Genomic DNA, 25,390 nt, shown 5'->3' with positions numbered 1-25,390 from the left:
GGGGGTGGGGGTGTTGTTTAATTCCAGTGACAATGCAGATTTTTTCTCCCAGTTTTTTGTGCCAGTTCTTTGTGCCTTGTATAATTGGACTTACAAATCAAGAATATGAAGGGGATTGCAACAAATATTTTTATAATATGTAAAGTTAATTATTTGGTGAAGCTTACTATTGACTCTCAAGACAACTTAGTTTTATTGTGTGTTGATTTATTGCAATGCAAGTACAACCTATGCAATAATTTATGAGTTAATCTTGGGAATAACTTCCATTTTGGACATAATTTGCCCAGAAGAATCAAATGAATTTCTTCTATTATTTATTTCTATAATATAAATATCTATATTTTCTATCCATTTAATTAGATGGCAGCTATTATGTCCTTTATTCAAAATGCCTAGGTTATCTTGGATTTACACTGCAGTCATTCCTCCTTAGCTAAATTAATAAAATATTTGTCACTTTGTCAGTCTTCTATCTAATCCTTGAGGAAGCAAAGATTTATCTCTTGACAGGTTTTTCTTCTTGCACATTGAATTATCAGACACTACCTGTATTCTGCAGAGGGCATACTGACAGTTACTTTGTGATGTTAGCAAGCCATGTTAGTCAGCAGTTATGATAAATATTCAGTGTCTTCAAGGAACACCTTCACTCCTCCTCTTTGCTATGATAAAATTCTGGGGGTCATAAATCAGAACTAATTACTCATTCTTAAGGAGTTGCTTGCTGTTTTATGACAATTTTGAGGAGAAGTGTACTGAATACAAAATAGAATTACAATTACACTGTTTAATTGGATTTCAAAATGTAAGTAATGCAAGCTATGAATAAAGAAGAATTATTGATGAGGGATTAAAATTATTAATTTGATGATGTCCATCTCTGTAATCCCTTATTAAAATTCTCTCTGATATGATATCACTTATCATATGAAGAGTCATTTTCTCTATTATTTTTTTCATTTTTAGTTCTTAGTTTTGAAATGGGGTACCACTAAATTTAAAAAAAGTTATGGACTGTTGCCTTGAATTTAAAAAGGGCAAGAGCCACTGAATAGAGCATGAAACTCAAGATATAGTCAATGAGAGTATAAGAGGTGAGACAGATAGATGTGCTGATTTTGGCTTCTTTATACTAGCAGTGGATAAATACATTGCTAGGAGCGTAAAGTAGCTTGAAGGACAGATGTATCAATATCTCTTGTTTAGACTCTAACCTTATTAGCAGCAGAAACTACTGTCTGGTCTGTTGGTACATAGTCATCAAAGTGGTTGGATCAGAACATTAGATTCTTATTATTGTAAGAGAAATGTAACCCCATCCTCATTCAGGTCAAAAGACCCTTTAATTTGAGTACCTAGAGAATTGCCAACTTGGCTATTTAAATGCACGTACCTGGCACTTGGATATATTGTAGTAGTATCAGGAGCTTGTTTCAAATGCCCATCTGTACCCTCAGTGACAAGTTAACAGTATGGAAAAATCATATCAACCAAGTATTGTAATCAAGCAGAAATGCAAAATGAAATCAACACAAAGTGAACATTTTCCTAACCAAAAGATAATAGATAAAAGATTTTCTTTTGATGTATAAATCATTAAAGTGCAAGTCATTATTTTGTTAGTATAGAAAACTGGTATTTTATTAAAACATTTATTTTGAAAAATGCTAAATATACCATGTAGCAATATGCTTTAGTATAAATGTGATAGCTTGTACTTGTTACTTACCAGTACAAGAAAGATCTCTAACTAAAAGCAATATGTACAGTAAAAGTGGAGAAGATATTCTAGGGTCTCATGCTGCTCACATGGACATCAGTAGCAAATCTCCCATTGGTTTCAGTGGAACTAGGATTAGTAATTGATCATAGATAGTCCACTGTAATGGGTTTTAAAAATAGTTCCTTTAAATCAAAGAAGTAGAGTAGTCTTGGCTTCCTTTGTCATACAGTCTTAAAATAGCTTGGATTATTCTGGTGCCTTTAACATAAAGTTAATAAACAACTCTGCAATGCTAGGCTAATGACATTTATTTTAGAAAAAACAAGGAGATGGCATTGCAGTTGCTTACAGAGTATGATTTAAAAACAATAATGATTAGAGGAAAGCTACAGCTTTCAGTCTTTCAACATGCACGTATGGCATCATCTTCATTATTATTTTCTGTTTTTCATTGAGATTTTTATGGTCTGGAGCCTCAATATAATGCCAAATTGGAGTGCATTGTTGTTATATTACTTACTTACTTTTCTGCTACTACAGTAGGTTGCAAGATAAATGCACAATGCTTCAGAGCAGAGGTGTTCAACTGGTGGCTTATAAGCCACATCTAGTTCATGAGGGGTTAATATGCCTCTTTCAGGCTCCCACTCAGCCATCACTGCCCTCATTGCTCTGGCTGTTGTGGTGGTGATTGTTGGGGCCGAGGGGCTGTGGTCAGCAACCCGGGCACGTGGGCCGGGGAAGTCGGCACGGTGAACTAGAATTAGGCACTGACGTGTGGAGGTTGATTAAAGATTATTTTACTTACACTGTAGATGGTCGCGGTGCAGGCAGGAAAACTTGCTTGGTTACAGTTGTAGATAGAAGAAAAGAAGAAAAACTCGAATGATGAGAGCTCTTTAAACCGATACGGGAGTCCGTGCTGTGACTCTCAATGAGCGCGCAGGGCAGGGGTACATCAAGGATCGTCCGGTGACGGGGAGAGACTCTTGATGGCTGATCAAACCACCATTCGGTCCGAGATTTACGTAGAAATCCACGAGGTAATCGTGGACTCCTTGCCGGAATTCTCTCGGATTTCTCCCGGAATTCTCAGAATCAGGGTTCTCAGGATCCTCCTGAGATTCTCGGAGATCTCCGACTTGGGCAGAAACTGCTCAAGCCTCTTATACGGCTAGCAAGCCAGTTGCTAGCCGCCATGTGGGAATAATTTAGAAACAGCCAATAGTGGGACACAAATTTACATGCGAGTGGCGGGAACTCCTTTGCACCGGGGTTTTCTCTCTGCAGCTGAGAATTGCACCATGCAAAGAAAGCTCCATGTGGCGGGAAATAATTCTGCAGTGCCGAAGCACGCACACAATCATGGGTCATGACAGTGATGTCACTAAATCTGGATAGCAAAGCAATAGGACTGGTGAGCTTGCTGACCCTGCAATAACAACAGTGGCAGAGCTTAGGCAGAGGGTTTGTCTGCTCAACTGAAAGTGTTGCAAGGGACGGGAGCAGGGAAATGGCCCACACGATGGTGACAGTGAGGGGACTCATGCAGCTGTGGTGTGGCAGAGGCTTGCGCAGCAGCAGTGAGGGGGACTGCACATAGCAGGTGTCCCTGGGAGTCCATGCAAGCCCATGGCATGAAGTCTGCTCCATGTGTGGCCCCAGGTCCCATGACCTGTTAGGTGAGTCCCACTTGGTCACTCTGAAGTTGCCATTAGAATAGCCTTTTCTAATCACCAGCATAGCCATTTTGAAAAGGTATGTCAGAGAAAACAGCTTATTGTGCATGTGATAAATTTGCCTATGAATGTCTTGTTAAGTGCAAACAAGGTGCGCTGTTTCTAGCTAGTGTAGACTTTAACCAAACTATAATTATGTTATTTAAAATATTACTTTACATTAGGTATAAGTCTACAGCATTATCTAAGTATATGTGAATTAAAATAGAAATTATAATCACTTCAGGCATTATGCAAAGTTTCACTGTGTTGAGTATGGCAGAGCTGGAAATTTCAAATTGAACTAAGAACTATTTTGCATTCAGTTTTGGAAAAGCTTTTGTGAGATGGAACTAGTGGGAGTTACTTAAATTGCTGTATAGCAGCTATTAGTGAAACAGGAAGATACAAAATAGTAATTTACATTAACCTATCTTTATGAGAACATTCTCTAAATCCAATGTGTCTGTCAGCAAATAGCAAAACAAATGAAGTTTTCTACCAAGCGATGTCTACTTCAAAAAGTGAAGGGTGCTCAGACAGCATTTTCCAACTGGCAATAAGGAAATTATCAAACATGATGAAAACCACTGGGTCAGTCTCACCTTCCTTCATCATCTCCAGCTGTGTAAAATACTATTATTCCACTCAGCTTGCATTTTATAGTTTGCACCTGTATATATTGTATTCTGTTAAGACTCTAATCATCACTATGGGTCTTGAGACTTTCACAAGAATTCATTTTAACAATTTGGCTAGCATTTGTTTATAGTTGTATATTTTTCTAATAATCTCAAGGAAAAAATTGTAGAGTACATTTAAAAATTCATTATTGCCAACCTTAAAAATTAAAACATCTGGGGTCAGGACCCAAAAATCCTAGGTTTAGTGTAGCTGTGTTGGTCTAAGGACATAGGCAGACAAGATTCTTTAGGTAAATCTGATCTCTTTTATTAGACCAACTCAAATAGTTGGAAACATTCTTCTTAGCAAGCTTTTGGGCATAAACGCCCTTCCTCAGACTGAGGGAGTATCTGCAGATGATGTGTACTCTTCCTGGATGGAGTGGTAAAGCAGCTAGAGGCCAGTAGGTATGCAAGAAAGCCAGTCAGTTAAAATGTAAATTGAGGTGATCTGTAGGAGAGAGACAGGTGGGGGGTGAGGCGGAAGGGGAATGAATGTACTTGTAGTCAAAGAATGGGAGACAGGAGGGTCGGGGGGAAAGGGAATGAGAATGTCTGTTAAAAAGTGGAGGGTTTACCTGGGGAGTCAGATGTTAAGGCAGGTTATAATGTGTTGTAAATCCAATGTCTATATTTAGTCCATAATTTTTTGTATCCAGTAGATTGATGAAGTGAAGTTTGTAGGTGCATCTGTGAAAGGTGTTTTGTAAATTCCCTTTGAGGATTAGAACTGAGAGATTGGAGATAATGTGGTTTTCTTGCGAGAAATGTGCCCCCACAGGGAATTGGGTATTCTTGTCTTTGATAGATTTCTGGTGTGCGTTCATTCTGGTGCGCAGTTGTTGTTTGGTTTCTTTTACATATTTTCCATCAGGGCATTTGGTGCACTGAATGAGATATACAGGCAACTCCCACTTAATGCTATTTCACTCTAATGCTTGTTTTACAATGGTACCTGATTCCCCTTAGCGCTCAGTGAATGTCATTATAACACTCATGGGCATCATACAGACAGCACTGAAACTGACACTAATCCTGACAGACCTGATTCTGGTGATTTTGTTGGCTTTAGGGTGATTTTGATAGCTTTAGAAAGTGAAAGTGAACATTGGTTTCACTTAATGCTTGCTTTTTCAAGAACCAATTAAGAGTGCTAAGCGGGGGTTACCTGTATTACATTTCTGAAGGTGCAGGTTTAAGATCCAGGAATGTTGATGGTTCTGTTGCCGGGTGTAGTCATTGTGGGGATGGTGGATATACGTTGGCAGGTTTTACATTTGTTGTTCCAACCTGGTCTGGATTGATTTGGTTTGTTTTGGGCCATAGGAAGTTTGCTTCTGATGATGAGGTTGGCGAGGTTTGGTGCTTGTTTAAAGTATAGGATGGGAGGTTCTGGTGAGATCTATATGAGAATTGGGTCTCCTTCTAGTATAGGTTGCAATTATTTTAAGATTTTCCACATAGGTTCCAGGGAGGGGTGATATATCATAACCAGTGGTGTGTGATTCATGGGGGTTTTTCTTCTGTTTTGCAGCAATTCTTCACATGGTATCTGGATGGCTCTTTCAAAAGTGCGATCTGTCTCTCTGGAGGAGTGTCCTTGTTGAGTTTAGAGAGAAGAATTCATTTAGGGTACTTTGTATTTGCTTCTATTTTCAGAACCTTTAGGAGACACTTAGGTCATATTTTCAAACTTTTGTTATTGTGAGGGCTGCAAACTTTAACTATTTTGGCAGCCTCAGCTTTCTGGAACCATTTGATTTCAGAAGATTAGGCTTTGACAAGATCACCAAAATCAAGAGATTCAGAGTAAAATCATGAGTTAGAAAACAGGATACAGAGCCCTTCTTTGGAGGATCTCAAAGAACTTTACAGACACACAGGTGAAGTCTTGCTCATTTATGTGTGAGAACAGTATCACTGTACCCATTTTAGAAATGATTAAATACAGATATAAACTTGAGTTCAAACAAATCAATATTCAAGTCAATTTAGAGTTGTTTACACCATGTTTTTAATAATTCCGGATGTCAGCGGGTGGGATTCGTATGCCATGGCTTGATATTATTGAAGACTTTAGTCTCAGGTTTATGACCTTTGGCTTGCCCACAGGCCACACAGAACCCCCTTTTTACCATGGACCCCTGTATTGAAGTAAGTAAAGCTCCAGGAAGATTGGGTGAGAAGGAATATTTCTCAGGCAAACTTGGGAGAAATCTTGGACTTTTTCCAGAATAGAAAGAAGAACATTCTAGCTGTGGACTGGAGAAACATTAATTTCCAATTCTAAGTCCTCTGTTCTTGTTACAAAGAAATGAAATTCATAGCCAGAACCTTTGGGCATTCACGAATGTCACAGGTGCTGAATACATCACTGAAAAGGAAGCAGGCTCTTCAAATGACTGATTTTTCTTTCTTGTACTCTGTGTACAATAAAGTCTCTAGAATAATCACTAGGGGCATAGAGGAACCATGTTATTGTATACACAGTAGTTAAAGAGTGAGTTAGTCTTTCCTTTAAATTCTCTTAGTTGCAGGCGTAGGGGACCTACATTGGCAATTCACCGGAAGATCAGGCCAAGCAAATATTTCGCCTTGTGGGATTTTTTTTTTCTTGGTAAATGGTTTAAAACTCTTAATAACATGTCGTTTTGAATTGCTACCCTAGAACACAGGGAGTTTATTTGGTCAGGCTGGGATGATAACTGATGCCATTTGTTGGCTTTTAAAGTCAAAATATAAAACTGCACTCACATTTTCAAAATAGCATAAGGGATAAAAATGAGAATTCATTTTAAAAAGTGTCTCCATCCTGTCTGGTTTTTGAATCAGTCAGTGAAGTATCAACAAGGATTGCATATTTCTCCCAGTTTAGCTAAATAAGCAAAACCTGGGTGACCTGTAGACTACGGTAGGATACAATGGGACAGACTTAGTGTTTCTAGCATGGTCTGGTAATTTAGGATTAAAAAGAAATGAATAGAAAGTCTGTGGTGACTAGAATTAATGAGGTGTATGACATTTGTTCTAAGTAAAATACTGTTAAGTATAAACAGAAACAAATGGTTTATTTTAATGAGACATTAGTAATGGCATAATTGAATTACTTAACTGATGTGTGAAATGTGTCATTTGACAGGATTGTTCAAAACTGATGTGCTTCCCTGACACTAAATCAGCAGCTTCTTGAAAGGTCTTGTATTTTCAGGCTCCAAGGCTATAGCAATCTTAGTATGTCTAATTTCAGTGACAGCACAGCATTCTCTCCCACAAACCTTGCCATTGCACTTTAATCACAGAGGGACCATGGTAGTCACTTGGTTGTTATTCTGTTTTCATACTCATTCAGTTTTGACCTTGGCTGCAAGGCCTCACAGTTCCTGGTGAAGTGCAGCATTGTTATTTGGATGTCTGCTTTTTGGAGCTGAAGTGAGACAACCAGCTCATTTCACAAAAGTCATGAGTTAGCCATTAGAGAGGAATGCCTGTCACTGTCCTGTTGGGGTTTCGTGCCAGCTTTTCAGAAACTGCAGATTTTGTATATTATGTTACTTTGTTTCTTGTCTGAAATGTTAGTGATAAAATAGGCAGGGGCTTACTTCAGTGCATTTTGATAACCAGGGATCCTGGTTTTCTCTGTTTAAAAATTGAAAATTCTCTGATTTAAAAACCCCAGATTCTCCGCTTAAAACCCCCAAATCTGCATTTTTCTGCAGTTAAAATGTCTCTATATTATAGATATATATATGTAGTACTAATATAACACTTTTTATTGATATATTTGCCTCATATTACTAATTATAATAAAATAAATTCTAAATACATATATATTTTAGAGTTTGATTTTGGCTTTTTTTTCATGGAGAATCAGAGCTCCTCCTGCCTCCTTTGATCACAAGGATGCAGATCCAGCTGCCTCCCCCCCCTGCAGCTTTGTGGCATTGAGCAGCCCTGATATTCTGGTGCCCTGCCCCTTCCCATGCTGCTGCCCCTCACTCCAGGCCCCAACTCCCATGCTTACCAGCCCAGTCAGTGCCCTTCCCAACACACAGCCCCCTGGCCTTGCCAGTGCCCCTTCCGATCCATGGCTCCCTGGGACCTCCCAGTTACCCTCACTCCTAATCTGCAGCCCCTGGGCCATGCTGGTGTCCCTTACTCCTGACCCACAGTGCCATGCCTCCTGGTGCCCCTCACTCCCAACCTGCAGCCCCCTGCCCTGCTGGGGGGGGGGAACAGCTGGCCCATCCCGACCGAGCCGTAGTGTGGTGGTGGCGGCTGTAGTGGCTCTGAGGTGTGGGTGGTGGCAGAGTGAGTCTGGCTCTGGCACAGGCTGGAGGGAGGAGGAGGGGAGCTTCTGGGGCTCCCGCACTGCTCCAGATGGCCTGGCCACAGCCCCCCCCCGGCAGCATCTCTTGGCTGCCCCACCCCTATAGGCACAGGCACTGGCTCTACAGCTCCCCACTCCCCCACTGGAGGGGCAGGCACTTCCCCCCTGCCTTGCCGTAGGCCCAGCATCCAGACACTTTCCCCTAGCACTAACAGATACCTACCCCTCCAGCACACCCATCCCTTACATGCCAACCCACAAACACCACCCCCCCTGCCTCCACCATACTGCCTGGCTGTATGCTGGCCATGTATAAGGGCATGTGCACACACACGTGACACCCCCAGCCTTCAATTACTGTACCCTTCCCACTCCCCTCAACCTCAAGCAGCTCCTTGCAGGCTGGGCGGCTGCCAGCCAAAAAGGGGAAACCCGCAGTTTTCCCTTTAAGCAGGAAAATCCACATCTTTCTCTTTTAAAGGAGTAAATCCATGTTTTTTGGCAGCAAATGGAAAACCTGGGTCTCTGTTGATAAATATTAACAATTATGGTATTCTCTGTTAAGGGTAGTTGTGGTAAAAGAGTTTATGCATCTTCCTAATGTTTACACAATTTCTGATCTGTGCCACACAACTTTTTTTTTTTCGACTTACAATATAAAATACGTAAGTTAGCACTTTTTAAAATCCCTTGTTTGTATAGGACGTATTTCAGAATTACTATTAACATTGAAATGTTTGCTTGGTCATCTGTCTGGGGACTGTAGCAGGGTGAGTGCACGTCATTGTAAGCAATATTGAAGGAGGCTTTTCTCAGTTGTATCAACGTTGCTGGAAAGAGTTGCAGGCTACTATAAAGTAGATGTTCTAAGAGATGCAAAACTATCTATGTGAATGTGTGAGGTTTTCCATTATTTAAGAAAAGAAATCTTGAAATAGAGCAGAAGCTAGGAACTAGATGAAATGAAGGTTTTCATGCTAATTTATATCATAGGATCATAGGAAAGTAGTAGTGGAAGTCACAAGGTTATCTATTCTAGCCCTCTACTCAAAGCAGAATAATACCTGATCATCCCATCTCTTATCATGCCTGATTAAATCATTGCAGGCAAGTATCTGCTCTTGAATCTGCTTTTGAAGACTTTCAGGAATGGAAATGTCTCCATCTAGGAATACTCTTTTGATGCTTGACTACCCTCGTAGTCAAAGATCCTTCTAATCTCCTACCTAAATTGCCTCTGCTGAAGCTTGAGATCACTGCTTCTAGTTCTGTCTCCTGTGGTCATGGAGAAGAGTCCATTTCCTCTCTGTAATAGTCCTTCAGGTATTTCAAGACTATTATCCAATTCCCCTCAATCTTCTCTTCTCCAGATTAAATAATCTTAGTTCTTTCAGTCTTTCCTCATAAATCTTGCATCACAGTCATGACTGTTACACTGTGTCAAAGTATAAATGTCATCACGTCACAGTACCAGCCCAATAAAGGCAATGCAAAAATATAGAATTACTACATGGCAAGAAATAGTGTGTGGGGGACAGAAGAAGACTGGACACTCAATGACTGACCCTCTTCTCCCACAAACTACAAATACAGAGCTTGCATCTTGTCACTGATGTGATAAAACTGCAAGTCTAATGCTTATTGTGTCTTGTCACACAAAACTGAGTTTCCTGAACTTACATGCAGGAATTTATATTCTTTTAAGCAAGCTTTGAGAAGACTTGTGAATTTTGTTCAGTCTACCAAAACACTCCTTGCTTGAGTAGCTCACATGGCAGCATCAGCATAGTAGTACAGACTTTGTTATCTATCATCCTTCTTGGCAGCACAACCAGTATCTTGACTGCTGTGTAAAGGAAATTTGGAAGTTTGCTAGCTAGGATGTAGAAAAGTTAGGTTCCATGCCAGTATTTATTTCCTCCAGTGTTCAAGTGCCTGTAGAATGACAGAAGCTGCAAAACTACTGAAGTCAATCAAAGTCAAGCATGGGACCATTTAGAATAATGAACTTGTAACTAATATTTTCAACAGCTGCTTCTCCTGTGATCCCGGGTTGAATTTTTATGTTCTCCTGAAATGGGCTCATTGTGATCTGGCTGCATATGGTAGCTGGGGACTAGACTTGATCTAAGGATTTCTCTTCCAAGACTTATGTTCCTGTGTTTACATACCTGCAAAATGGTGATGAAGAGTGAACGTACTGTTGAGCTGTGCTATCACTGTCAGTTTTCCTGTAGTTATGCCAGTATGAAACTGGAGATAGGCCTGTTGAAAGTCTCTGGGTTAGGGTTAGAGGAGAGAGCAACAAGGGTGATGTCACGGTACGTGTCATAGACCACCAGACCAGGAGGATGAGGTAGATGCGGCTTTCTTCAAACAACTAGCGGAAGTTTCCAGGTCACAGCCCCTGGTTCTCATGAGGGACTTCAGTCACCCTGACATATGTTGGGAGGGCAATACAGCAGTGCGCAGGCAATCCAGGAAGTTTTTGGAGAGTGATGGGAAAAGCTTCTTGGTGCAAGTGTTGGAGAGGGCAAGTAGAGGCTGTACTTTTCTTGACCTACTGCTCAAAAAGAGGGAAGAATTGGTGGGGAACGTATAAATGGATGGCAACTTGGGTAGCAGTGACCGTGAGATAATTTGAGTTTAGGATACTGAGGAAAGGAAGGAAGGAAAGCAGTGGAGTAAGGACCCTGGACTTCAGAAAAGCAAATTTCATCTGTCAGGGAACTAATGGGTAGGATCCCTTGGAGGGCCAGTCTGAGGAGGGAAGGAGATCAGGAGAACTGGCTGTACTTTAAAGAAACCTTACTGAGGGCTCAGGAATTAACTATCCTGATGTGCAGAATGACTAGCAAGTATGGCACAAGAATAGCTTGGCTTAGCAGGGAACTCTTCAGTGAGTTAAAACACAAAAAGGAAGCTTAGAAGAAGTAGAAACTTGTATGAAAGACTAGGGAGGAGTATAAGAATATTGCTCGGGCATCCAGGGATGAAATCAGGAAAGCCAAAGTGCAGTTGGAGTTTCAGCTAGCAAAGGACGTGACGGGTAATGAGAAGTTCCTACAAGTATGTCAGCAATAAGAGGAAGGTTAGGGAAAGTGTGTGTCCCTTATTCAGTGGGAAAGGCAATTCAGTGACAGATAATGTGCAAAAGGCTGAGTGCCTTCTTTTACCTCAGTCTTCACAGGCAAGGTCAACCCCCATACTGCAGCACCCAGCAGCACAGTTTGGGGAGGAGATGAGCAGTCAACAGTGGCAAAAGAACAGGTTAGGGACTATTTAGAGAAGCTGAATGTGTACAAGTCCATGGGACCAGACACGATGCAGCCGAGGGTGCTGAGGAAGTTGGCCAGTGTGATTGCAGAGCCACTGACCATTACCTTCAATACAGACAAGGGCCAAGTCCTGCACTTAAGACAAAACAATCCTATACACCAGTACAGGCTGGGGGCTGACTGGCTGGGCAGCAGCTCTGCAGGAAAAGACCTGGGGGTTACAGTGGACAAGAAGCTGAATATGAGCCAGCAGTGTGCCCTTATTGCCAAGAAGGCTAACAGCATACTGGGCTGCATTTGTAGGTGTGTTGCCAGTAGGTCAAGGGAAGTGATTCTTCTGCTCTATTCAGCACTGGTGAGGCCATATCTGGATCCCATATCCAGTTTTGGGCCCCTCGCTACAGAAAGCATGTCCACAAATTGGAGAAAGTCCAGCAGCAACACAAGTGGTTAGAGGGCTGGGGCACATGATTTCCGAGGAGAGGCTGAGGGACCTGATCTTATTTAGTGTACAGAAGAGAAGACTGAAGGGAGATTTAATAGCAATTACCTGAAAGTCCTCAATTACCTGAAGGGGGTTGAAAGAGGATGGAGCTGGACTGCTCTCCGTGGTGGCAGATGTCAGAACAAGGAGCAATGGTCTCAAGTTGCAGCCAGCCGTTCTATTAACTGGTTTTCTAGTGCAATTTACATCTTTCTTAACTAAACTGTCCTGCAGATTATCTTGGTAGTGAGAACAAAACATATAATAAGTTTGAGTAGGAATACTTTAAAATCTCATTTATTTTACATTGATATAATCATCTACTTCCCATCAGTCTGTCTATTCTGTTGGACTAAAAAGGACACTTCAACCATTGGAGTAGCTGGGCCAGGGCTGGGGAAGGAGGGCTAGGCAGTCATGCTCTCTCAAACCTGTAGAAAAACTCATACCCAGCTACTTATCTGTACTCTGGGTTCCTGGATTAAGCGTCTTGTGTTATACATTGTTATCCAGGACCATTCAGTACTTGTTAATGCTAACAACATTTGAGTATTGTGAAAACCCCACATCTCGTAGCATTGGATTACTTGCTGTAAGTCACTTCTTGGCCAATGGCATTCTGAGACCATTTTATGGAAAACAGTACTGCCGTTAGGAATTTCCAGTGTAGTAATAATAATCATCTTGGTGATATTAATTAACTCATTTCCCTGATTAAATCACATTCTTTCTTTTACATATAATTGGCAAATGGAGGAAACATTTTTAAAAATAGGATAGCATACTGTTAGGAGGGATGATGCTGCCAGAGAGTGCAGATGTTTTTATCTGGCCTGGTGAACCTTCTCATTTTTCTTTATTCATTGACACAGGCATTCAGTGTGGTTGAAAACCCTTGATCTCATTCCGTGCTGCACTACGTTGATACAAATCCCTTTTATTTTCAGAATGAAATCAAGTAGCCGACTAGATATTTTACAGACTCTTCATTCAAGATATGGTTTTAAAATATCAAATATTTCCATTTTTGCTCTTAATAGCACTTATGCAGTTGGCTTCATTAAAAATGGAGTGTTTCTCACTCTGCAGTCTTGTAGCAGGGATATTTTTATCGTATAAGGTAGGTACCTAAAAAATTGGCTGCTGACTGCATATAGCACATATAACTGCAGCAGCTGAGATTGTCAAAGCCACTTGAGGGATTTAGATCCAGTTTTTCCACTGAAAACTAATTGGATTTGGTTGTTCAGATCCTCTAGATGGTTTTGATGCTCCTGGCAATGGTTTACCTGATAGAAATTCACCTGTTACATCAGTTGAGATATGCTAGAGTCACAGAGATATGACCTGGGTATAAGAGTTCCTTTTTCCTTGAGGCTTTACCCTTTCTCATAGGTGGATCTGTGATTTTGAAAATGGGGAGGGCAGAGGGTATGGGGCTTCATCCCATATAAGATGACATTAATTTTTCTCTAGTTAAAGAGGAACCAGAAGGTTTATCAATATGCTAGATGGCCAGTGCTATATTATTCAGTTTAAGATCAAAGCCAAAACAAATATAATGCTTGGGTCATATAGAATATAATGCTGGATTATATATAAAGTTTAAAAAAAGGACAACAAATTAGGCAAAAATAGTCAAATGATATGGTGTCATTAGTCCTGAAGTAATTATATTTAAATATACATCCCTTATTCAGAGTCATAAAACAAAATCTAACCTCCTTGAGTGTCTTGACAGTGCCTTCAATACTTCACTGTCAGTCCTTTCTACACCTGAATTAATATTACCACACCTGAGTTAAGGTTTTTAGCTAGAGCTGAAAACAGTCTGCAAGGCTGTGAAACAGAAGAGTCATTACTAGGAATGGCTATCAGACAACAGAGTTGCAGAAGAAAGGATCATTTAAATAGTGTAAGTCAAGACCATTTAAAAGGGAAGAGTGGTTAACACCCATGGAGTAGAAAAAGATTAGCAAGAACCAGGTAGATGATAATGAACCATGAAGTCACCAGTACTCGTGACACTTGGGAGAGGTTCCTGAAGATTGGAAGAGGGCCAGTGTGATGCCTATCTTCATGAAAAGAAGGAAGGCAGATCCAGGGAACTACAAGATGATGAGTTAGACCTCAATCCCTGGAAAGGTCATGGAAAAAATTATTAAAGAATCCATCAACAATAGGCTAACAGAAAGTGTCATCCTGAGAGGCAGCCAACATGGGTTCATTAAGGGTAGGTCGTGCCTGACCAACCTCATCTCCTTCCATGATCAAGTGACACATCACCTGGACAGAAGGGGAGAGGCTGATGTGATTTACTTGGATTACAAAAAAAGCCTTTGACTTGGTCTCCCATGATGTCCTCATGACAAAATTGGGGAACTGCGGCCTTGACACCTTATGGTCTGAGGCTGGGGAACTGGCTCCATGGTCAGACCCAGACACAGATTGTTGATGAAACCGAATCAACATGGTGCATGGTGACCAGTGGTGTCCCTCAGTGTTCAGTACTCGGACCGGTGCTCTTTAACATATTCATAAACAACCGGGATTTGGGTGTCAAAAGCAGACTGGCTAAGTTTGCAGATGACACCAAATTATGGGGAAGCCTGGTCACACTAGAGAATAGGCTGGGGATTCAGGCTGACTTGGACAGGCTTGCAAAGTGGGAAGATCAAAACCTAATGACTTTCAACACAGAGAAATGCAAGGTGCTCCACCTCAGGAGAAAGAACCCACAACATACCTAGAAGCTCGGCAGTGCTACACTCACTAGCACCATGGCCGAAAGGGACTTGGGGGTTATGATTGACCACAAGATGAATATGAGCCACCAATGCGATGTCACAGCTGCTAAAGCAAGCAAAACTCTGGCTTGCATCCATAGATGCTTCTCAAGTAAATCCTGGGATGTCATTCTCCCATTGTACCCAGCCTTGGTGAGGCCACAGCTGGAGTACTGCATGCAATTCTGGGATCCACACTTTAGGAAGGATGTGGAGAAGCTTGAGAGAGTCCAGAGGAGAACCATGCTCTGAGAGATGAGAGGTCAAGAGAACAGGCCTTATGAGGAGAGGCTGAGAGGCATGGGACTCTTCAGCTTTGGAAAGCGTAGGCTCAGGGGGGAGTTGGTGGCAGCCTATATGTATATTAGGGGTGCGCATCAGGATCTGGGAGAACATCTGTTCACCAGGGCACCCCTAAGGAAGACAAGGTGCAACGGTTACAAACTGCTGGAAGACTGTTTTGGACTGGACTTAAGGAAAAACTTCTTTACTGTCCACATCTCCGGAGTCTGGAATAGACTCCCCACAGAAGTGGTGCAAGCACCTACTCTGGACATGTTCAAGAAGCATTTGGATGTTTATCTTGCTGGGATGATCTGACCCCAGCTGACTTCCTGCCCTTTGGGCGGGGGGCTAGACCCGATGATCCTGCGAGGTCCCTTCCAGCCCTAACGTCTATGAAATCTATGAAGTCATTTGACTCTCTCATTGCTGCCAGGAAAGGGAGAGAAAAGGAAAGTCACTGCCTCTCCCAGAGAGTTTTTATTTTTGTTCGTTTGTTTTGTTTTTTAATTTCAGTGGAGCAGGACTCAAAGAGGGGAAGGAACTGCACCCCTACTGTCATGCTCCCCCCTCTTCCCTGCCCCAACAGCCTTCCCCATCCTGGATCCACCTATATTAAACTATTTCGAAAAGGAAGTCTCCATATGGGGATTTGTACTGTTCCATCAGTTCACAATCACATACTTAAAGCAATACAACTTTCCTGTGTAGCCTTCAGCCAGTATGTATATATTCTTTACAGTGTGCTTGAGTGTCTGAATAATTTTGTCAACTTGTGTTTAGCTAATATAATCAGAAAAGGACCTGCTGAGTGCAGCAGCTGTGTCTGGAACCTCAGTGTATAAATGATACACTATAAAGACTTTTTGTAAATGTAGTACCTGTGTCTGCTTCAGTTCATGATTCTCTGACATTTTTGCTTGCTACAGAATTTGTATTGTGTAGCTTTATTAAGTTTTAATATACTGGGGAAGAAATTGTTGTTCTGTGACCTCAAATTGTAGTAGCCAAAATACAGTGTAAGTTCTTATTTAAGGTAAGAGACAATAGGATGTTGCAGCTGGCGTGGAATGGAAGGAGGGCCTTGGGATTATGGCCTTGGACTGGGACTGAGAAATTCTGGAGTCAGTTTCTGGTTCTTCACCAGACTTCCTACGTGGCTTCTGTAAAATCATTTATTTTCCCTGTGTCTCAGTTCTCCATCTGTAAAGCCCAAGATAACACATCTTATCTCTGTAGATAGTTCCTGCCCCAAGGAACTTACGATCTTTTACTAGTTTACCACAATGTCGTATTTTCAGTTAGGCTTCTAGGAACAACTGTGATACAAATACGTTGTTGAATTATGGCATTCCATTTTCTGTTTATATAAAGTAAGAAAAGAGCTAAATGTTGCAGCTGTACGACAAAGATTAATAGTCCATTATTTCCATTTGTCTGTAGGTTAAAGAAAAAGTCCCAGTCTATAGATATTACTGCAGCAGGATGCAACCCTCTGGCAGCACCAGGACAACAGGCAACACATGCCAGGCCTGTCATTAAGACAGCCACTTCTGAAGAGGAGCAGAACAACACCACAAATACACAAAGACGTAATCCACGGAGGAGTGAGCTGAAGAGATACTACACTATTGGTGAGCTAAATGCCATTTTTTTCTTCAGATGTTTTTGTTTCTATTGCTGCAAGGGAGGCAGCTGAATTCTAGCCACTGATCAATCAGATATTTTTTAAGCTTGCCAGCTTTTTTACACTTATTGCGGGTTATATTTTTCTGCTGCTAATACTGGCATGCTTTTTCACAGAAAAATTCAACAGTAAATAACCAATATATGAATAAGTAACCCTTCAGATAGCAAGATCTCTCTCTTTAATTTTATTAATATTACGTGTGCTTTGGTTTGAACCTGATTATCAAGTTTGAGAAATGTCAGATATGGCATCTGCAGTGGTTGTCTTAAAGGAAATGTAAACTGTGGTAGGTGCCATAACTAGGAAGCAGTAAAGTAACTGTATTGTCATCCTTTGCCCCAGTGACTCTTGAATTTTTTCACATGGTTGCACAGCATCAAGAGGAGTCTAGGGTCCCATTACCCAGAACAGCCTGCAGCCAAGTAGTTAAGGCATTCTCTTGGAAAATGGCAGGTGTAGTTCTGAATCCTGTCAAACACGGGTCAGAATTGAACCTTTCTCCCACACCCTATGCATGTGCTCTAAACTAGACTTCTGTGTAAAAGATAGGCACTAACTCCTTCTCTGTCTGTGCCTGAAAAGTAAGGTGTAAATCCCTACAGTCAGATGTTAAGGGGCTAATTAAAGGTAATTAAAACACACGAGAAGAACTGTTAAACTTCTTAGGAGTCAGATGTGGGGCCACCTTCAGCAATGGAGTAAGTAGCATCAGAGAGCTGTCAGTTAATGCAGCCATCCTCTGCCTCATCCTCCCAACTCCAACCCCCAAAGATGTGCATCCCCAACAGGGCTCTGTACCCTGAATTTCAGTGGTGGACTCTGCCCCAAATTTCCAGCCTCCCTAGGAGCTGAGTGAAATGGCTCCATGGGCCATATCCAGCCCTCAGGCCATATATTTGATGCCCCTATGCTAAAGGAGTTAAAAAAAAATGTGCTTCTCATTTCTGGGAAAGATAGTAGAATTTAAAAAAAATAAAAAGTATTGTAGTTTGGACTATGCTACCTGTGCAACTGCTTGCTTTAAGTGTTTTTGTTTTTGTTTTTTTTTGATAAAGGAGAAAGGGTAGTAGCAGGATCTAAAACTTTTGCTATATGAACTATGTTATTCTGTGGTCTTAAATTTACAACAGTGACTAGTGATTTTGGTTGCCTCAATATTTGACTGCCTGGCAGCTTACAGGGGCCTGACTTCCAGGAAGTGGTGAGCACAACCTTCTGAAAAGTCTTTAGGGTATATCATTTCATGTCCCATCCCCAAAAATGGGACATACAGAGTCATTAGTCACTTTGGTAAATTTTGAGCACTTCAGTCATGTTTTGGCCAATACTTTTGAAACAATACTTTAGATCTGCTCCCCTGAATATAAATGAAATGTGCAATTTGAGCTCTAGCTGAGAATTCTCGATTAACCTGCATTTGGGGGAATATGCCTCAGGAACTCAGCAGTAAAGGAGAAATTTCCTGAGATTTGCACTGCAGTAGAAATTAGGTTCCAGTTTCTGCACAGAGTAATCAAAGCAGAAAAAGGCAATTTATTTTTCAGGGCTGGAAGTCTGGTTAGCATCATGTAGCACAATTGTTAATCAACAGGGGTTATATTTTTAAATGATATGGTACTAATCACATGTTGGTGTTTTGTAATGGCTATCTCCAGTTAGTTTCAGAAGTATTGTAGCACAGGAAAAGACTTAGAGACATAATTGCAAAACCAAAAAAAAAAAGGAATTCAAAGTTCTATTGTGCCCCAGGATCCAACTGTAGACGGGCATATGTATTTGAGAGACATACAGTCTCAGACCTCAGTTAAACAAGATATCCCATTTGGTTGGTTTTTGTATCTGCACAGAGCTCTCCCATTTGATATAGTTTGCAAAATCAGGGGCTAAAATTGTAGGCCCACCTGTTCAGCTGATATGAATCCTCATGAGTGCACTGCAGCAAAAGGCTGTGACACCTTGCATCAGATGAGATGCTGTCTCCAGAACTCTTTGGGCCAGGGGCTGTATTCCTGTGTTTGAAGGCAGTTCCTGACAGTGTGCACTACCACAATGAAGGTCAATGATGAGAATACTTACCGTGGTTCCATAACTGAGGCTAAATTGATGTTTCCAGTTAATCATAGAATCATAGAAAGTTAGAGCTGGAAGGAACCTTAGGAGGATATCCAATCCAACCTCCTGCTCTAATAGGACCATCCCCAACTATATAATCATCCCAGCCAAGGCTTTATCTAGCCAGGTCTTAAAAACCTCCAAGGATGGAGATTCCATAACCTTTGTGGGTAACCTGCTCCAGTGATTTACTACTCTCGTAGTGACTAAGTTTTCCCTAATATCTAACCTAAACTTCCTTTGGTGCAACTTGAAGCCATTGCTCCTTGTTCTGTTATCTGCCACCACTGAGAACAGTCTAGCTCAAGGGTGGGCAAAATATGGCTTGCAGGCCAGATCCAGCCCACCGAGGGATTTTATCTGGCCCACAGCGGGTCCCTTGGCCGTGTCCAGCCCAAGCACGAGGGTGGGGAGGGGGACAGCCTGGACCATTGCACGTGCAGCCAGTCCCACTGCCCCTGGGTGCATTGTGGGCTGGGATGCCACAGCGGCCAGACTCAGATTCCCGGCAGACCTAGTGGTGGCAGCTTTTACTTGATGCTGACAACATTGCTGCTGTTACTGGACTTGGTCCCACTGCCTGGGCACTCCAGGCCATCCACCCCGCATCTACCACCAGAGGTGCCAGATGGAGCAGGTGAGCAGGTGGGGTCTTCATGGAGACTGGTTCGGGACCCTTGCAGGTAGTGCACGCTTGGCCAAGTAGAAGGGGTGGGGCTGTAGGCAGGTGGGGAGTGACATCCAGGAGTCAGATGGGTGGGTGGGGCTGGGAATGCTGGGGCTGGGATTGTGGGTCAATGACAGCATGGGGCTGAGGCTCAAGGCAGAGCCGCAATCTGCTCCTGCACATCCATGCAACAAGTGTTGGTTCTGCAAGCGGGAGCATGTGGGGAGTGGATCACGGCTCTGCCTCAGGCCCCAGCCCTGCACTGTCACTGCCCAAGTGATCCTGGCCTCTGCCCCTCCCGCTCAGGTGCTACTCTCTGCCAGCCCGCGGGCCCATCCCAGCCACCTAGCCAAGCAGGCTCTGCTCATGCAGGTCCTGGGATGGTCTCTCTGGAGAGCCTACCTGCCTGTTGCATCCCGAGCTCCTAAGGTGGGTTCAAGGTGGATGGGCTCAGGCTGGATAGGATCAAATGCCATCCCCCCACGCCAAGAAGGGTCTGCACCCCCTCCTCCCCCCTCATCATCCAGCACCACTCCCATGCTGCACAGGCCAAGTCAACACCACCCATCCCCAAGCTGCGCTGGCTTGGTCAGCACCCTTCCCCCAGCCCACAACAGGTCAGCAAAGCTCCCTTTGTTGTCCTCCAGCCCAAATAATTAGCCACCCCTAGTCTAGCTCCATCCTCTTTGTAACCGCCCTTCAGGTATTTGAAGGCTGCTATTAAATACCCTCTGTCTTCTCTTCTCTTCTCCAGACTAAATAAGATCAGTTCCTTCAGCCCCTCCTCAGAAGTCATGTGCCTCAGCCCCTTAACAATGTCTGTTGCCCACCACTGGACTCTCTCCAGCTGGTCTACATTCTTTCCATGGAGGGGGGGTGCTGGCAAAACTGGCCACAGTACTCCAGATGTGGCCTCACCAGTGCTGAATAGAGGGGAAGAATCACTTCTCTTGACCTGGGGGCAAAGCTCCTAGTTATGCAGTCCAGTATGCCATTAGCCTTCTTTGCAACAAAGGCACACTGTTGGCTTATGTTCAGCTTATTGTTCACTGCAACCCCCAGGTCCATTTCTGCAAAGCTGCTGCTTAGCTAGTTGGTCCCCAGCCTGTTACCAGTGCATAGGATTGTTCCATCTTGAGTGCAGGACTTTGCACTTGTCCTTCTTGAACCTTGTGAGACTTCTTTTGGTCCCACTCTCCAATTTGTCCAGGACTCTCTGAATCCTAGCCTTACCCTCCAGTGTATTTACTACTCCCCCCAGCTTGGTGTCATCTGCAAACTTGCTGAGGGTACACTGCACCCCATCTTCCAGCTCGTTGATAAAGATATTGAAGAAAACCAGCCGCAGGACAAACCCTTGGAGTACTGCCCTTGATACTGGCTGCCAACTAGACATTTTGTCACTGACTGTTACCACCTGAGCCTGATGATCCAACCACTTTTCTCTCTGCCTTAGAGTCCATTCATCCAACCAACCCATACTTTCTTAGTTTGCTTGCAAGAATGTTGTTGGAGATGGTATCAGAAGCCTTGCTAAAGTCAAGATCTATCATGTCCACTGCTTTCCCCATGTCCACAGAGCCAGTCACCTCATTATAGAAGGCAATCAGGTTGGTCAGGCATGATTTGCCCTTGGTGAATCCATGATGACTGCTCTTAATAAATAACCTTTTTCTCCTCAAAGTGCTTAGAAATGGATTCCTTGAGGACCTGCTCCATGATTTTTCCAGGAGCTGAGGTGAGGCTGACTGGTCTGTAGTTCTCTGGATCCTCACCCTTCCCTTTCTTGAAGATGGGCGCTATATTTGCCCTTTTTCAAGCATCTGGGCTTTAATATTGCAGGCTCCTCCACTGACACCCTGCCAGTCAGCGGAGCAGCCCTGCCACTTGCTTCTGATTGGCAGGGAGGTAAAAACTGCAGTTTTAAATATGGCACTCTTTTTTTGCCTCCTTCCTAATGAGCAGCAAGCAGCCGGGCCACCAGGGCTCCCCAGCCAGTCAGCAATGGGGGGGCATGCATGAGGGAACCTGCAAGATTAAAGGAGCTGCCGTGCAGCCCACTTCCACCGTGAATTTGGTAGATCCCTAGCCATGTTTTGAAAGATGATGACCTGTGGCTCTGCAATTACATTGGCCAACTCCCTCAGCACCCATCCCTTCCGGCCCCATGCACTTCTACACATCCAGCTTTTCTAAAGAGTCCCTAACCTGTTGTTTTACCATTGGCTGCTCCCCTTCTCCCCAAACTGTGCTGCCAGGTACAGTAGTCTGGGAGCTGACCAGGCCTGTGAAGAGAGGTGAAAAAGGCATTGAGCACTTCACTCTCTTCTGCATCCTCTGTTACTAGGTTGTCTCTCCCATTCAATATGGGACCCGTGCTTTCCCATCTTCCTGTTGTTGCTAACATACTTGTAGAAGCTTTTCTTGTTACCCTTCACTCCCCTTGCTAGTTGAAACTGCAGTTGTGCTTTGGCCTTCATCCCTGCATGCCCGAGCAATACTGTTATACTCCTCCCTAGTTCTTTGTCCAAGCTTCCATTTCTTGTAAGCTTCCTTTTTGTGTTTTAGCTCATGAAGAGTTCCCTGCTAACTCAGGCTGGTCTTCTGCCATACCTGCGCGTCAGGGTAGTTTGTTCATGCACCTTCAGTAAAGTTTCTTTAAAGTACGGCCAGCTTTCTTGGACTCCTTTCCCTCACAGACAAACCTCCCAGGGGATCCTGCCCGTCAGTTCCCTGAGAGAATCAAAGTCTGCTTTTCTGAAGTCTAGGGTCCTTACCCTGCTGCTCTCCTTCCTTCCTTTCCTCAGGATCCTGAACTGAGTCATCTCATGGTCACTGCTGCCCAAGTTGCCATCCATTTCTACATATTTACAGTTCCCCACCAATTCTTCCCTGTTTGTAAGCAGCAGGTCAAGAAGAGCACAGCACTCAGTTGGCATCTCCAACACCTGCACCAGGAAGTTGTTCTCAGAACTCTCCAAAAACTTTCTAGATTGCCTGTACATTGCTGTATTGGTAGACATGTCAGGGTGAGAACCAGGGCCTGTGATCCGGAATCCTTAATGCAAGGATTTAACCATCATGTTATGTATTAATGCAAAACACCTCACCACACCCTTGTGAATAAACACAGGATTTTCTGAGAATTTGCAAGCGTATTGGTCAATTAAATTAAGCATATTGGTTAATTAATGAATTAAGTTCAGTGAGTTAGTTTGAACTTTGATTGTCATGTAGCAGACTGTCAATTTTTATATTTTTTGCTCATGTTCTTACATAAGGGAAAAACTAATTTTCCTCAAAAATTTCATCATGAAGATGAGACAAATCATTTGATTCCCCCCTCCCACCAAGTATTTTAATTTGGTGCTAACCACACTGTTACCATATTTGTAAATATGTAATAGCCAGGGTGGATTTGATTTAAATCAAACTGATTTGAATCACCATTTAAATCACTGGTCAGGAAGCCTCGATTTATTTGGTTTTCTACAAAAAGTGCATTCTTGTTGTTTGCTATCCTTTTATTCATTTAACTTATTGAAACTTTGCACTTTTAGAGAAAGGTAGGGCTTGACTGTGTGTACACAAACTTGCAGAGACAAGAGGGCTGATGGGTGGGTTATCAGATCTGTTATCTCTCATCTTCATATACTGCTGTTAACAAGGATGTTATCTCTGGAGATGACAAACTCTTTCCCCATGCCTGAAGAAGGGCTTTTGTGCCCGAAAGCTTGCAAAAAACATTTTTTTCCAGCTATTTAGCTCATCTAATAAAAGATATCACATTTACCCAAAGAACCTTGTCTTCTTATGATCTCTGGAGAGACAAATCCACAGTTTGAGAACTGAAACTGCATCACAGAGATGTTTAATGGGCTCTTTGGGACTGAGCACTGAGTCCCACTGGGTAGAGTGGTTTTCTTTAGTCTTTACTAATCTATAGAGGATTGTCTGGGAACCCCATAAGACCGGGCCCCTAATATAGCCCATGGCCTGTCGTGACCTATTTATAAAGTTTCTAAAAAGTTTACATGAATACATTGTTTCAAATATATAATTAGAAGTTATAATCCCTATTCCATGATGATATCTTTGAGCTTTAACATATCTTAAATTAAAACTATCTTTATATAAGTTTGTTTTTTTCAAAAAGCATCTTAAAAAAATCAGTATTTTAAATTAAAAATAACAGTTGATTTTTTTCCACCCTGGTAATAACTTTGTGGCTCATTCTTATCACGCTATTAGTTGAACATGTGGCCAAGTGCTCTTCTGTGTCTGGGATCTCCTTCAATGACGGGGCTCACAGCCATTGGAGCACATGGAGTGCAGGAGCTTGCTGTTTGTGATCTCGGGCTGTCCCTGCACTGGCAATAAGGTATGATTGGATCTGATGCTGGATCCCACAGTCATGCCTCCTACTATGCATGTAGTGCATGGCAGGAGGCGCAACTGTGGATCACACTTCACAAAGTATCACGTGTTTACCTGAACATCTAAATTACTGGTAGGTACTTTCAAGCTTAGCTTCAAGCACTTCAGGAAGGTCTGATCCCAGTTTTAAAATCCCAAATGCTGTGCATATGTATGACATACAAATGATAACTAATCCTGACTCTGGAACTTACTCCTTATGTGATTTTGGGCAAGTTACTTATCTTTTTTGGTTTGCCTATCAGCAATAGGAATACTATTTCATTGTTATCTCACATCAATATTGGGAGAATTAATATGTGTAAGTGTTCAATGTATGTCGAATGGTCTATTTGTAGAACATGTATGTAGAATTCTAATATGTAGAGAATGTTCAATAGATATACAGCGTGGGCCTTCACAGCGTGGGCCAAGACAGATAACATCTTAGATAGATCCTTTTTAGACTAAGTTGCCTGGGCACTAGATTGCAAAACCTAATTTTCCTAGTATGGGCATGGTCCATAGGCATTAAGCATTCTGGTCTATATTTTATTTGTGTGTGGGTAGATGAGTATATATACATTTTTTATATTTTATTTTTATTTGTAAATATATACATTTAAAGTCTATTATATGCTTTGCATTTCTACCAGTTTCCTAGTGTATCCTTGGTATATATCAATACATTTTTCTTTCTAACATTAGTATATTGGTTTCCAGTTATATCAACACATATCAATGGAGTTGGTCAATCAAAAGTTGTATTTTGAAGTTAGCTATTTGAAATCTGATGCTGAGGAATAAGAGCCTAAAGCTACTTCTGCAAGTTCTGTACCTGATGATAACACTGAGATGGAAACGGTTCTGGCAAAGCTCTGACTTTTAGCATTCAGAAGAAAGGAAAAGAACAGTTTGGAAGTTGTAGTTTCTAAAGTCATTTTTCAGACTAAGTAAGGGGGAGAGGGGGAATAAAAGAGACAGTGAAAGTTATTTGACCATCCTTCCTTCCTTTCCTCCTGCCTTCCTTCCTTCAAGAATCCCATAATTGCATGTTCATTTACAGTTATTAAGTCTTTAGGCATCATTGTGCAGCTGCATAATAGCTCTTTCAACAGAGTAAGCTGGTAACTCCTGGGAAAATATATCACTTAAAAATGTGACATTCTGTGCTAAATCTTTACAAATAAACTAGAATACAGAGAATTAAGAGAGAACCAG

The 25,390-nt window shown here is 42.2% G+C and overlaps 1 protein-coding gene across 3 annotated transcripts in view; it reads left to right on the top strand.

Annotated features, from left to right (window-relative positions):
• Positions 1 to 25,390, top strand: part of OXR1 (oxidation resistance 1) — a 532,223-nt gene that overhangs the window by 266,759 nt on the left and 240,074 nt on the right. For all 3 annotated transcript variants that reach the window (XM_006274553.4, XM_014611619.3, XM_014611620.3), the window contains exon 3: positions 16,728 to 16,918. In XM_006274553.4, coding sequence (XP_006274615.1) covers positions 16,728 to 16,918 — 191 coding nt within the window. The remainder of the gene's footprint in view (positions 1 to 16,727; positions 16,919 to 25,390) is intronic.

This window comes from Alligator mississippiensis, chromosome 3 (assembly GCF_030867095.1).
Source record: "Alligator mississippiensis isolate rAllMis1 chromosome 3, rAllMis1, whole genome shotgun sequence".
Taxonomy (NCBI): domain Eukaryota; kingdom Metazoa; phylum Chordata; order Crocodylia; family Alligatoridae; genus Alligator; species Alligator mississippiensis.
This window is presented reverse-complemented; position numbering and strand designations above follow the sequence as displayed.